The 11608-nt window shown below is 37.9% G+C and overlaps 4 protein-coding genes and 1 long non-coding RNA gene across 6 annotated transcripts; 2 read left to right on the top strand and 3 right to left on the bottom strand.

Annotated features, from left to right (window-relative positions):
- The first annotated feature begins 130 nt into the window (after window positions 1–130).
- LOC116930439 (growth factor receptor-bound protein 2) lies at window positions 131–3226 on the top strand. The gene is made up of 5 exons (XM_032937852.2): window positions 131–539; window positions 627–724; window positions 791–910; window positions 2185–2350; window positions 2442–3226. Exons 1-5 carry the CDS (start codon window positions 462–464, stop codon window positions 2613–2615), a joined length of 636 nt encoding a protein of 211 aa, XP_032793743.1. The 5' UTR covers window positions 131–461; the 3' UTR covers window positions 2616–3226.
- Window positions 3227–3283: 57 nt separating this feature from the next.
- On the bottom strand, window positions 3284–4504 carry LOC116930438 (39S ribosomal protein L46, mitochondrial). Its single transcript, XM_032937851.2, has 4 exons — window positions 4293–4504; window positions 4024–4228; window positions 3825–3961; window positions 3284–3769 (listed from the first exon to the last, which is right to left on the bottom strand). The coding sequence occupies exons 1-4, from the start codon at window positions 4378–4380 to the stop codon at window positions 3342–3344; spliced, it is 858 nt and encodes a 285-aa protein (XP_032793742.2). The 5' UTR covers window positions 4381–4504; the 3' UTR covers window positions 3284–3341.
- Window positions 4505–4723: 219 nt separating this feature from the next.
- On the bottom strand, window positions 4724–6382 carry LOC116930437 (ubiquitin-like-conjugating enzyme ATG3). Its single transcript, XM_032937850.2, has 7 exons — window positions 6158–6382; window positions 5882–6070; window positions 5686–5814; window positions 5494–5628; window positions 5285–5437; window positions 5063–5190; window positions 4724–4996 (listed from the first exon to the last, which is right to left on the bottom strand). The coding sequence occupies exons 1-7, from the start codon at window positions 6227–6229 to the stop codon at window positions 4846–4848; spliced, it is 957 nt and encodes a 318-aa protein (XP_032793741.2). The 5' UTR covers window positions 6230–6382; the 3' UTR covers window positions 4724–4845.
- Window positions 6383–6514: 132 nt separating this feature from the next.
- Window positions 6515–9679, top strand: LOC116930435 (5'-AMP-activated protein kinase catalytic subunit alpha-2). 2 transcript variants are annotated; one of them, XM_032937848.2, is made up of 14 exons: window positions 6515–6668; window positions 6861–7021; window positions 7087–7228; window positions 7315–7408; window positions 7486–7630; window positions 7692–7898; window positions 7969–8074; window positions 8142–8247; window positions 8315–8450; window positions 8522–8626; window positions 8713–8793; window positions 8879–8949; window positions 9021–9183; window positions 9266–9679. In XM_032937848.2, exons 2-14 carry the CDS (start codon window positions 6904–6906, stop codon window positions 9364–9366), a joined length of 1575 nt encoding a protein of 524 aa, XP_032793739.1. In that variant the 5' UTR covers window positions 6515–6668; window positions 6861–6903; the 3' UTR covers window positions 9367–9679. The 2 variants fall into 2 exon arrangements, with proteins under 2 accessions (XP_032793739.1, XP_032793738.1); XM_032937847.2 differs by having other exon boundaries at window positions 6573–6733.
- Window positions 9680–10749: 1070 nt separating this feature from the next.
- Window positions 10750–11608, bottom strand: LOC116936079. Its single transcript, XR_006651165.1, has 2 exons — window positions 11428–11608; window positions 10750–11062 (listed from the first exon to the last, which is right to left on the bottom strand). It is a non-coding gene; the product is annotated as an uncharacterized LOC116936079 (long non-coding RNA).

Raw genomic sequence — 11608 nt, 5'->3', positions numbered from 1 at the left:
ATTTGTTACTTTTTTATATCTCAGTTATTCACGATTTTTTAAAATCATATCTCATATTTTTAAAATATTTGAAATAAATTCTCTTTGAAAAATTCCATTGGTAAAAATAAGACTGGTGGGTAAATGTCGAACTAGGGTTACCAAAATTATGGCTGTCTGGCTTTCGTAGCGCCCTGAAATCTACAGTGTCTAGTTAATCAAACAATCAAGGATACGTCAGTTGGTAGTCAATATTGTTAAACAATTGTGAGAAATGCTATTCGTTTTCGAGTTTCGAGAAGTGTAACTCGACTTTGAATAAAGTCAAAACTTTTTGGTGATTCGCCAACAGTCGTTTCATTTGATAAACCTAGCCGTGGTGCACATCCGGCCTAGCCTTGAAAAGGAAATTCCTTCTCAGAAGCTTGTTTTGCCAAGAAACACTTTATCATCTGTGATTTTAGAAAACTTGTTATTTTGAGATGGAAGCCAATTCAAAACATGACTTTAATGCCACTGCTGAAGATGAGCTTAGTTTTCGAAAAGGACAAGTTCTTAAGGTAACACTAAGAAATGATGCTTTTGGCAAACTCATGAAATTTCATTTATGAGTATGTTATGATTTGTTTCCTATTATCAACATATAGATTCTGAACATGGAAGATGATCTGAATTGGTACAGAGCTGAATTGGATGGAAAAGAAGGGTTGATACCAAGTAACTACATTGAAATGAAGAACCATGAGTAAGCCTAGCTTGAAAAAATGTGAAAAACTTGAGTTATTTAAAACATTTATTTTGATACCCACAGCTGGTACTATGGAAGAATAACCAGAGCTGATGCAGAAAAATTATTGGGCAACAAACACGAAGGTGCTTTTGTTGTTAGAGTCAGCGAAAGTTCCCCAGGAGACTTTTCCCTCTCTGTCAAGTATGTGGATAGTAATTCTTTTTAAAATGTTGCTATCAGCCTTTGCATATAAAAATCAAACAGGCCAATATTTTTCTAATTCCTATGGATTAAAGAAGACATTCAACAATGTTGTTGGACAATGTAATATTTGTAAACAGAAAACTTATCTACATTGTCCAGTATAATTGACTGAATATGAATTAGCTATTTAGCTTGTAATATCAAAAAATAAGTATGTATGTAAAGGAAATAACTTCCTGTCTGGAATGTCTGGTTGTAGCTAAATTTCTACCTAATTATTGAGAAACTATCAAGAGCAAAATCTTCTTTAAAATTCCGCTAAGAATCATCTAGCTTAATATTCAAGTTGTTTTTGTTGTTTTCTGTCGTGTAAAACCGAGGAAGACTTAGCACACAAACAACCAGAATATCTTCTCTTCCTGGCACTACGAGTATGCTTGGAGCGTGAAAGAATTTCCGACATGCGACTATCGTCTATATGAGATCGGACATTGCACGATCAGGCCACTAGGCTGTGTATTTCATATTCGTTTGTCATACAGGGAAGACCACTTTGAATAGAAAATTAATGAACCAGTGTTCAATCTGGTTAGCTTGTTTTCTGTGGAGCTTTAAGTTGATCACGCGAGGATTTTCTGAAACGCAGTGCGTGAGTTGAGGCCGATGACGCAACATCCGTTTACATTCCATCTATCCTATTCCATTCACATCTACTTTTCACTGTGGAATGGGTTTGAATTGTCATTTTTCCCCCGAGAAACAAAGACGGATTGCGTGTAACATTTGAATTTGTAGAATGATGATCCGTTTGCTGCCTCATGTTTGAACTTCAGTGCTTCTGAGTTTTGGCAATTAATTTTACCCTTTGGTGGGCCATTTCTAAAACTTGTAAGGCGTGTAAAAGATACATTCTTCTAAGTTAGGTCGATAGCCAATTTGTCTTTCTTTGCCAAGTGAACCACAACCCGTAATCGAGCAGCTATCTATATATGTGACGAAACAGGAACTTGGCACCGTTCTTTTTTTTTTTTATATATTTTTTTTTTCTTCAATTCTCTCACAACTTTTTACGATGCCCAGCTGTATTATATAATCTGCTTTAAGGTTCCTATCCTCTTAGCTGGGTGGTGATGAGTGCTTTTTGTTTATAGACAAGGAAGCCATCAACTCCACGATTCGACTTCTTGTAGTTTAATTTCTTCCACATGTACATTGTGCTTAACTATGAAAATTCCTCGTTGGATGTTCTAAATTTTTGTTTTGTCCTGCAGATGTGGCGATGGAGTCCAGCACTTCAAAGTACTTCGCGACGCCCAGGGGAAATTCTTCTTGTGGGTGGTAAAATTCAACTCGCTCAACGAACTGGTCGACTACCATCGCTCCACATCTGTTTCTCGGTCTCAGGATATAAAATTACGAGACATGGTGCCTGAAGAGGTGAGTTTATTAGTTGTACACACATGCGTGTATTCTTTCTACCTTTAGGCCAACGATTGAGTAATACTTTCTTGTATGAATTTCCCGACAGTTTTTGGTGCAGGCACTGTACGATTTCACCCCTCAAGAACCAGGTGAGTTGGAATTCAAACGAGGTGACGTCATCACTGTGACCGACCGTTCTGATCAACATTGGTGGACCGGTGAAATTGGCCCCCGCCGCGGCCTCTTTCCTGCCACTTACGTTGCCCCGTATCATACTTAAAAAGCGACAATGCCGTTTGTTTAATTTTTTCCTTTGCCCTTATCTTTCCCTTCATAACTTTCTTGATTTTTTTGTATTAAAGTGGTGCGTCCGTTCTTATAACTCAAGTTGTTTTACCGACTTCAAAACCTAAAAACACAACTACTAACTTCTATAGCAGGACAATTGAAGTGATGAACAGTTAGGATTTACAGGATTGCATCTCATTTCTCATTTCGAAGCAGTTTGTAAAATTGCTTTCTTTAACTTTTCCTTTTCAATCTTTGTTCTAACCTCGCTTTTCGACTGTGTTTCCTTCAAGCATATAGCTTTCGGGACTTAGCCATCGAATAGTCACGTTGGAACATTTTGTGGTACGATAGCTGAAAAATAAGTTAACTTGATTTGTAATGTCGAAACAATCACTGAGCTGTTGCAGTTTGGCTATCAGTTAAGTTGCTTTTTCTTATCTAATTGGTTCTTTCTTTTCGACATCTTAAAGTGAATTTCGATTTCTCTATCTATATCGATAACTTCTTCATAACTCTCACTCTTATGAATTAGCTTGAGACCATGCTATACTTGTACATCGAACAGTATCTTGATTGATGAAAATATAATGTGCAAACCAATCTACTACTTCACTTAGCTTAAACAGTATGGGATAATATCCGTTGAAGAAACGGAAATGTGAGACAAAATTATGTATTTTATGACTTGTCTAACAAATCCTATGCTATAAACGAACTAGTCTTCATCAATAAGAAATTTTTGGACGCTACGTAAGTATTGCGGATCAAGATATTCTGTAAGCTCGTTTCTACCCAGCCAATGGTGTTCTGTGTCTGAACAAGTCGTGCACGCAGAAAGAAGCTGTGCTTTGAAGAAGAAGATCTTTGCACCAGTAAATCCTACCTTTTCCCTAATTGACGAAGGATACTTGATAGTGTGCACTCCCCATGGAGCATTTCCTAGCACTCTAACTGACGTATCAGGTGTTTTAACATGTTCCTTTAAAGCTCGTTCTGCAGTTTCACGTAGCGTCTCTCCGCTTATCCATTGGGCATGGGGAAGCTTCCAAATTTTCTTGCCTTCTTTTTTTTCTTGAACAACAAACACTAGGTGCTTGTCCAGTTTCCTGTTTGTAGACTTTAGATCTCCATTCAAATCTTCAGCTAGTTACAATATTTATATGAACCACCATTCTGTCTTTTTTTTAACCATAGGTACCTGTTATCTTTGATCCAGGTTTGAATTTGCTAAGTTCTTCATTGCAAGCATCTTCAAAATCTTGAGCTGTTTGCCTTGTTGCTACATCTGTGTTGCTCTCATCTTGATTTTCCCCTGCAAGACTTGCAATAACTTTTCTGAGGTAAAAAAAAATGTCAATGAAGTAAAAATGCATCACACAATTTTCTGGTTTTGGTACTTGTCTTCATCTTGTTTTAGTTCATGGTCTGATTTGAGGCTTTTCATGGTATCAAGCTTCTGAAACATGTCTGCCATTTCTTCTTCAATTTTTGCCATTGGGGGCATTATAATTGGTGTTCTTTCAAGACAAATTGCACTAAGGAGTTCCCACTTTGGAGAAGGGTTTGTGGTAGATAAGGAACCATACAACATTCTTGAGGAGCCTATAGAAATTAATTATTAAAAAATCCATTGATTTCAAATTTAACAAATGTACCAATGACTTACTCTGTGGGTTTTGATACACATTGCTTAAGGAAACACCATTCTTCAATGTTAATAGATTAGCTATGGCACGAAATCGAAAGGAAAACATTTTTTGATTGTTCCTTATTTCAAATAATATCTATAATTCTGTGAAAACTTAGGCCGCAAAACCGGCAAGGTGCACAAATTGTCAACAAAATTCACAACACGAGATTCTTCTGCTACTTCCACAGTTGCCGTTCTTGCCATTGCCGCACTGGCCATAGAAAATTTGATACAGACAACAGACCGCAGGCCGAACAGGAACAGCGGAAGCGCGGATATACATAGTATATTATAAATATCTTCCTCGACATTCCTTCGTATACATTTTTAGTTTGCTACCTTAGATAAAATGTGCATGACCTTATCAACATTACGCGATAGCTTCAGCTGTCGTGGGTTCTCGAAAATGCAAATACAAGGTGTATTTTGATCTAAAAACAATAGCCTAAGCATCAGGTTGTAAACATATGAGAAGATTCTTTAAGAAAACAAACAAACAAGAAATGGCTTAAAGATCCTTCATATTTGATTACATTGTGAAGTTCTGTGTGTAATCATACTCAATAGTGGGAATAACAGCTTGAACAAACTTCAGAAAGATGATCAAGTACATATGTACACCTAACTCTCTTCCACCTTCTGTAACAGTTTGGATAAAGAACTTCATGACTTCAGCATGCCTTTATGTAACATTTTTAAATGTTATTATTGTATAGTTGACAGATCATGAATATAAATGCAGTTACCTGCAGGGATGAACAGAAGCCATAGGCGGGCCGGGTATGTGGGGATGAGTCTCCATAGTTACTGTTCTCTTTGCATGATCTTGGCTGACGTCCTCATACATTTGGTCAACTGATAAAGGATGGCGATTCTGTACACGATTTAAATTCAAAATTAGCACGGGGTAAAATTGTATAACAAGATGTTTGTTGATGAAGAAACATGTTTTCAACATTTCATGATACCTCGTCATGACCTGAAACCCACAGACGAGGCGTTTGATAGTATTTATCATATGTTATGTTCAGGTCATACGTTCTCGTTTGAATAATTTCTCCACTTGGCTCACTAAATTTAGGTTTTACATTTTCGCGGTCAAAGGTTGGCTTGACTTCTGCCTATGACGTAATACGGGAAATGATATGCATCTTAAATCGGGAACTTTACTACTAACTTCATCTTCCTCATCTTCTAGATCACTATCTTCCATCACAGCTGCCTCACCATCATCATCATCATCAGCAAGGGCAAGATCAGCTATGGCATTCCCCAAATTATTTTGCATATCTTCAGCCTCTTCCATATCACTCTACAGACATATAAAATAAAGTATATTTGTACAATGTCCAAAGAAAAGATGGTTTACCTTTTCTTCACTTGACATTTCTGCTGTTGCAGATCCTTCAGTTAAGTTTTCATTAGTGGGGTGTGTATCAACCCATCCTCCTTCACCATCCTCTGGTTGAACAATTTTTTCTTGGTCAGTGTATTCCAACTATAAATAAAAAAACTTTTGTTATTATTGAGGATTAAAAAATAAGAAATCTAGGGTAACATTATACTTGTTTGCAACGCTTATAGCAAGGAACATTTCTTGTGAGTAAAAACTGTTTGTTTTTGGGTAGATAAGGTTTTATTTTAGATTCATCACCAGTTGCCCACTGCCATGTAGGGCAATGATGAACCAAATGATCGCCAGCCTTAACAAATTCTTCTGGGGTTAACACACCAGTTTCTTTAAATTTGGAATCCTGTAAAAAAAAGATAACATATTTGTAGATGAATATCGTTAAATGAAAACTAAAAAAATACAACGTTGATTTCAACTTGGTACATACTTTAAGCACTGGTGTAAGATATTCTGCGACTCCAAGCGCCGTACCTTTCACTGTATTAATTACGTTTTGCATGACTATACGTTCGAACACTCGGCAGTACCCCTTCGCTGAAAAAAATCACGACTAGGACTTTTTAATTCCTATTCCTGTTCGATTTTCCCATCTACAGGAAGCGGAAAACACGCTGTCATCTGTCAGTGTATCTATGTTGGTTCTTGTCGCGACATCTATTGAGTATTTATCGACCATTTTCTGGAATTTAAATGCATTTTCGATATCGATACGGGATAAAACCAGCTATACCATAGAAATAAACTTAAGCAAATTAAAAATAACATGAATTATTAATTAATGTTAAGTACCGTACGCTTTATTTTCATCTCCGCTAATTCTCTAGTAAATTATAATTCCGTTTGTTGTCCTACACGCCAACGCCAAACCACTGAAAATTGTTTAGTTGTTGTGTTAGCAGATTAGTTAGCAGACACTTCATCGTAGTACGACGCAAAGTGTACGTGACAAAACTTTGTGTGTTAATATTTTGTAAACACTTCATATTTGGGAATCATCCCATAGGTATTTTAATTAGCGTTACCTTTCATACGTTGCTGTTGTCAAGTGGCGTATTGCTCTGGTTAATGTTTAAAAAAAATACTGTAAAATAGAGTTAATCGATTTCGTTGCGTTCGATTCCTTTTTTTAGGAGTTGTTTCTTTTCAATCGGTGATTTTTAATCAAGCTCGAAAATGGCCGAACGCCCTGTGATCGCCTCGGCGTTGCTATCACAAGAAAAACCTCTTGTTAAAATTGGACATTATGTTTTGGGAGAAACATTGGGAGTTGGTACTTTTGGAAAAGTCAAAAGTAAACATTGACTCCATACTGTTTTTTTTTAAGTATTTGTATTTATCACCGTGAATTTTCTGTAGTTGGTGAACATCAACTTACTGGCCACAAAGTTGCAATAAAGATTCTTAATCGGCAAAAAATTAAAAATCTGGATGTTGTGGGAAAGATTCGAAGAGAGATTCAAAATTTGAAACTATTCCGCCATCCACACATAATCAAATTGTAATAAACCTCAATTAATTTTTTATCAATATACTTCTATTATTGTCATACTTTTTATTTTCTAATATGTACATTGATCACTGTAGGTATCAAGTAATCAGCACTCCAACTGATATTTTCATGATTATGGAATATGTTTCAGGAGGAGAACTATTTGACTATATTGTGAAACATGGGAAGGTAATTCACAAATTAAATAACCACATTTCTTTAACAATGCACTACACTAAACAATTATTTTAAATTTACCTATATAGCTGAAGGAGCATGAAGCCAGGCGCTTCTTTCAGCAGATCATTTCTGGAGTCGATTATTGCCATCGCCATATGGTCGTGCACAGAGATTTGAAACCAGAAAATCTTTTATTAGACTCTAACCTTCATGTGAAAATCGCTGATTTCGGTAGATATCCTCAAAGCATCAGCTATTTTCCATGTGACAGTTATCAAGGAATCCAATTTAGGTCTGAGCAATATGATGATGGATGGTGAATTTTTACGCACAAGCTGTGGTTCTCCTAATTACGCAGCCCCAGAAGTTATTTCGGGCAAACTATATGCTGGGCCAGAAGTAGATGTCTGGTCCTGCGGTGTCATTCTCTACGCGCTACTTTGCGGCACCTTGCCGTTTGATGATGAGCACGTCCCGACACTCTTTCGCAAAATTAAATGTACACATTTTTTTAAAAAAGCTCTATTCCGCGTAGAGCTACTAATTATTTCTTGTATATTTTTTCATAGCTGGCGTGTTTCCTATACCAGATTATCTAAACAAATCAGTTGTGAACTTGCTTTGTCATATGCTCCAGGTGGACCCCATGAAGAGAGCAACGATAGACGATGTCAAGTAATAATTTAGTCCTTCCGAATGCCTTTCATATCAATATCCATCATGTCTTATGTTTATTTATCAGAAAGCATGATTGGTTTGCCAAGGATTTGCCTGCCTATTTGTTTCCTTCCCCGGTTGAACAGGATACGTCTGTGATCGATACGGATGCAGTCTCTGAAGTTTGTGAGGTGAGAAAGAAATAATGGTGAATCAAAACTCAGTTGATATCTAATCCTTTTCATTACTTTCGCGTAGAAATTTGGGGTACGTGAGCAAGAAGTGCACAGTGCCCTTTTAAGTGGAGATCCCCACGATCAGTTGGCTATTGCTTACCACCTTATTGTGGATAATAAGCGCATCGCAGATGAAGCCGCCAAAGCCGAACTCCGAGGTAAAGCTAAAAATAAATTCACCATTGAAATACTGTTCTCTCTTTATTAAGTCTTCTGTATTTCCTATCAGATTTTTACATTGCCGGTAGTCCTCCACCAGCCGCTTTTAGTCCGGGCGATTCTAGCCCTACGCCAGGATCGGGAGGCATAAAACCTCATCCGGAGCGAATCGCACGTAATTTGAAACATCCTATGTTCTAGCTTCATGGCATCATCTTCTTACGAACTGCGACTATATATTGTCTTTCTAATCACATGCAGCTGCATTCCGCGAGCGAGCAGCCAGTGCCGGCGAACGAACTGCACCCAAGACCCCGATGAAACGGGCCAAATGGCATTTGGGTAATAGACACGCTTCCATTATATTGTTCTTGCTCTTTTTCTATGAAATTTGCGTCCCTCATGTTGATTTGATACTTGTTTACAGGCATCAGATCACAAAGCAAGCCTCATGACATCATGTATGAGGTTTACAGAGCTATGAAGACACTGGATTTCGTGAGTGTTTCTCTCGATTTATCTAAGACAAGTGATTCATACTAAATTCCGTAACGTGATTGATATTTCAGGAATGGAGAACAGTGAATCCCTTCCACGTTCAAGTGCGTAGCAAGAACCCGGTAAATGATCGGTATTCAAAAATGTCGTTGCAACTCTACCAAGTCGACTACAAATCATACCTGTTAGATTTTAAGAGCCTCAGCACAGAAGAAAACGAACAATTGAGCTCCAGTAAGTGCATTTCGAATTGTCTATGTCGTTTGTTTTTGAAATTCAACGATTACGTCATGCCAACGCGATTTTTAATGCACAGATCCAGACGTGTCGCAATCTCAGTTCTCGATTGGCGGAGGCCACCCAACGATGGAATTTTTTGAAATGTGTGCTGCTTTAATTACGCAACTAGCCCGTTGATCAAAAACCGTCCGCCAAACGCGAAGATTGTCCATACGCCACCATTACATAGCATCGTTTTTTTCTTAATTAATTTTACTAATTGTTTTTCGTCTCCTTTCTTATTATAATCTCATTCGCTTTCATCGTAGATTCATCGTTATTACTAGTCATAATACCTCGTTTGAAGAGAGGTCACGTTAAGACCTTTTCATACCCATCCACACTATCTGTCTTTATTTCTTCTTGAATTGTAAAACATTAGAACTCGTCTGATGGTCAGACGACAACTGGAGTGCAAAATAAAATAACAAAAGGGGAAGAAAACAAAAAATGGATTTGCATTCACTCCACCCCCCATATTCCATCGAAAATGCAGCTAGAATTGCCCAGCGAGAAGAGCAGTGATTAAGCTCTGGTTACCACCCCTCGGTCATTACCTCGTTACCCTCTGACGCGATGATGGAAATGACACGACATGTGATACGGACTTCACCATAAAGATGGAAAAAAGGGCATTGAGAGAGAGAAGACAAAAGAGAAAGGGGTTGGTAATAAGGCGCTAGTGAAGCGTCTTCCTATCCATCCATCACAAGAATAGTTTATTAATAAACTTGGGGAGGCGGAGACGAAGGAAGTTGTTGATATCGAATCCCAATCAAAGATAATATGACTTGTTTCATGAGCGATTCAAGTACTGTGTTTTCTCTATTTCTCTCTTTTCCTTATTTTTTTTTATTAATTTTTGCTCGACAAAGCTTTCTTGGAAACAGTTTGTTGCTTGCTGCCCAATAGGAAAAAGAGAAGCGGTCATTTTTCACCGACTTGTCGCAATTCGATCCTCGCCTACGACTCGGTCCGTCCGCATCGTCCAAATAATACAGGCCTATTATTTCTGTGTGTGCACTTGGATGTTATAGACATTTGAGCAACTCTTCCGATAGACTAATCATCTTTTGTTCAACCGAGCTGATGAAAAAAAAAAATTAATTGTTGATTTATTTTTGTCAGACCTTCAGAAGAATGTTGAAACATTCGTCATTTCTCAGTGGGTGATAAATTTGGGTTCTGGTTATGTTTTTATTTCCAATAGTTTTTCTTTCTTTTACGGAACGACCAGTAATATTTATGCAGTTGGTTGACGATTTGTTTGTTTTAGTGGCAATTCATCGTTCACCCAACCCCCAACTTGGCAATACTAGTAGTCGTGAGTGTGTCTAAATACTTCCCGAATTCGAATCCTGTTTTGTTAGTTGTTACGAACGTGGTTACATGAGGAAAATTGTTTTCGTGAGTTTACGACACGCACTCGTTGGTATACGTAATCGGAGATTTGAATCCATTGCAATAAAACTGACGTGCTGTAAGTGCCGTCAGCGATGCCAGAGATTAATGGACTGACGGTATTGTCTTTCGTGATGCATTTTTGACCAACGCACTTGTCCAGACATGATTCAAAATTCAGCAGAAAAACATTAAACGAGACAAAACCAATGCTGTGCAGCATCGATGATGTTGCGCATCATTCGTCATCAAATATCCTACGTATCGTTGACTCAATGCGTTACCATTTCCCGCTATCTAATAACAACGATGATGAAGAACATGACACTTGCAGCAGCAGTAGCATTCCAGAGGTCTTTTTTTTTCATTCTGCTTCATCGAACCAAGTCTTCTGTGTGTAGGTGTGTGGCCAGGAACACATACGCCCGTATCTCTGTGTAGTTAGAGGAAGTAAAAACTGATAAAATTCCATCCTCGAAGAAGGAGAAAAAAAAAACGAGAGCAAAGAAAAATCCGATAATACTGGAAAACTGAAAAATCAGATGAAGAGAAGAGATAGGCCCTGGGTGGTAATGGCTGCTCTCAAATGACACGTAAGGGTGGTAAACTATGTGAGTGTGAATGATGGGACTTAGAATGTTGCACACTGAAAAACGCCAAGAATTTAAACGACGTCCAATGATGTGGAAAAACAAAAATTTCGTCATCAACTTGTGTCCTGTCGACACCTAAAAGATTTTCTCTCGTGGACATGATAAAGACCCTCATTTCCTAGATTGGGTTTCACTGAATACGTACTGATTATCTCGATCTGCTTGCATCCGAATGGGAGTGAAATGTTTCCTTTTGTCTCTCGGCCAACACGTGAGCAGAACTGAAAGGATTACGATTCAACAGAAGAGATTACAAGATGGCATCCAAAAGGGGAGCACAAAACGTACACACGTGAATCGAGTTGCAGCTGTTTTTACGTACTAGC

Source organism: Daphnia magna, linkage group LG9 (assembly GCF_020631705.1).
Source record: "Daphnia magna isolate NIES linkage group LG9, ASM2063170v1.1, whole genome shotgun sequence".
NCBI classification, from domain to species: Eukaryota; Metazoa; Arthropoda; class Branchiopoda; order Diplostraca; family Daphniidae; genus Daphnia; species Daphnia magna.
Note: the sequence above shows the minus strand (reverse complement) of the source record. Positions and strands in the feature narration are given on the sequence as shown.

Excerpts from the sequence above, each read along its gene's own strand:
- LOC116930435 (XM_032937848.2), top strand. The coding sequence starts at position 6,904 with ATGGCCGAACGCCCTGTGATCGCCTCGGCGTTGCTATCACAAGAAAAA. Across the intron at positions 8,248-8,314 it reads CAGTCTCTGAAGTTTGTGAG|AAATTTGGGGTACGTGAGCA; the intron begins GTGAGAAAGAAA and ends ACTTTCGCGTAG. Across the intron at positions 9,184-9,265 it reads AAACGAACAATTGAGCTCCA|ATCCAGACGTGTCGCAATCT; the intron begins GTAAGTGCATTT and ends TTTAATGCACAG.
- LOC116930438 (XM_032937851.2), bottom strand. The coding sequence starts at position 4,380 with ATGTTTTCCTTTCGATTTCGTGCCATAGCTAATCTATTAACATTGAAG. Across the intron at positions 3,962-4,023 it reads CTAAAACAAGATGAAGACAA|AAAAGTTATTGCAAGTCTTG; the intron begins GTACCAAAACCA and ends TTTTTACCTCAG. Across the intron at positions 3,770-3,824 it reads ACCTGGATCAAAGATAACAG|CTGAAGATTTGAATGGAGAT; the intron begins GTACCTATGGTT and ends TATTGTAACTAG.
- LOC116930439 (XM_032937852.2), top strand. The coding sequence starts at position 462 with ATGGAAGCCAATTCAAAACATGACTTTAATGCCACTGCTGAAGATGAG. Across the intron at positions 725-790 it reads ATTGAAATGAAGAACCATGA|CTGGTACTATGGAAGAATAA; the intron begins GTAAGCCTAGCT and ends TGATACCCACAG. Across the intron at positions 2,351-2,441 it reads GAGACATGGTGCCTGAAGAG|TTTTTGGTGCAGGCACTGTA; the intron begins GTGAGTTTATTA and ends ATTTCCCGACAG.
- LOC116930437 (XM_032937850.2), bottom strand. The coding sequence starts at position 6,229 with ATGCAAAACGTAATTAATACAGTGAAAGGTACGGCGCTTGGAGTCGCA. Across the intron at positions 6,071-6,157 it reads ATCTTACACCAGTGCTTAAA|GATTCCAAATTTAAAGAAAC; the intron begins GTATGTACCAAG and ends TTTTTTTTACAG. Across the intron at positions 5,191-5,284 it reads GGGTTTCAGGTCATGACGAG|AATCGCCATCCTTTATCAGT; the intron begins GTATCATGAAAT and ends AATCGTGTACAG.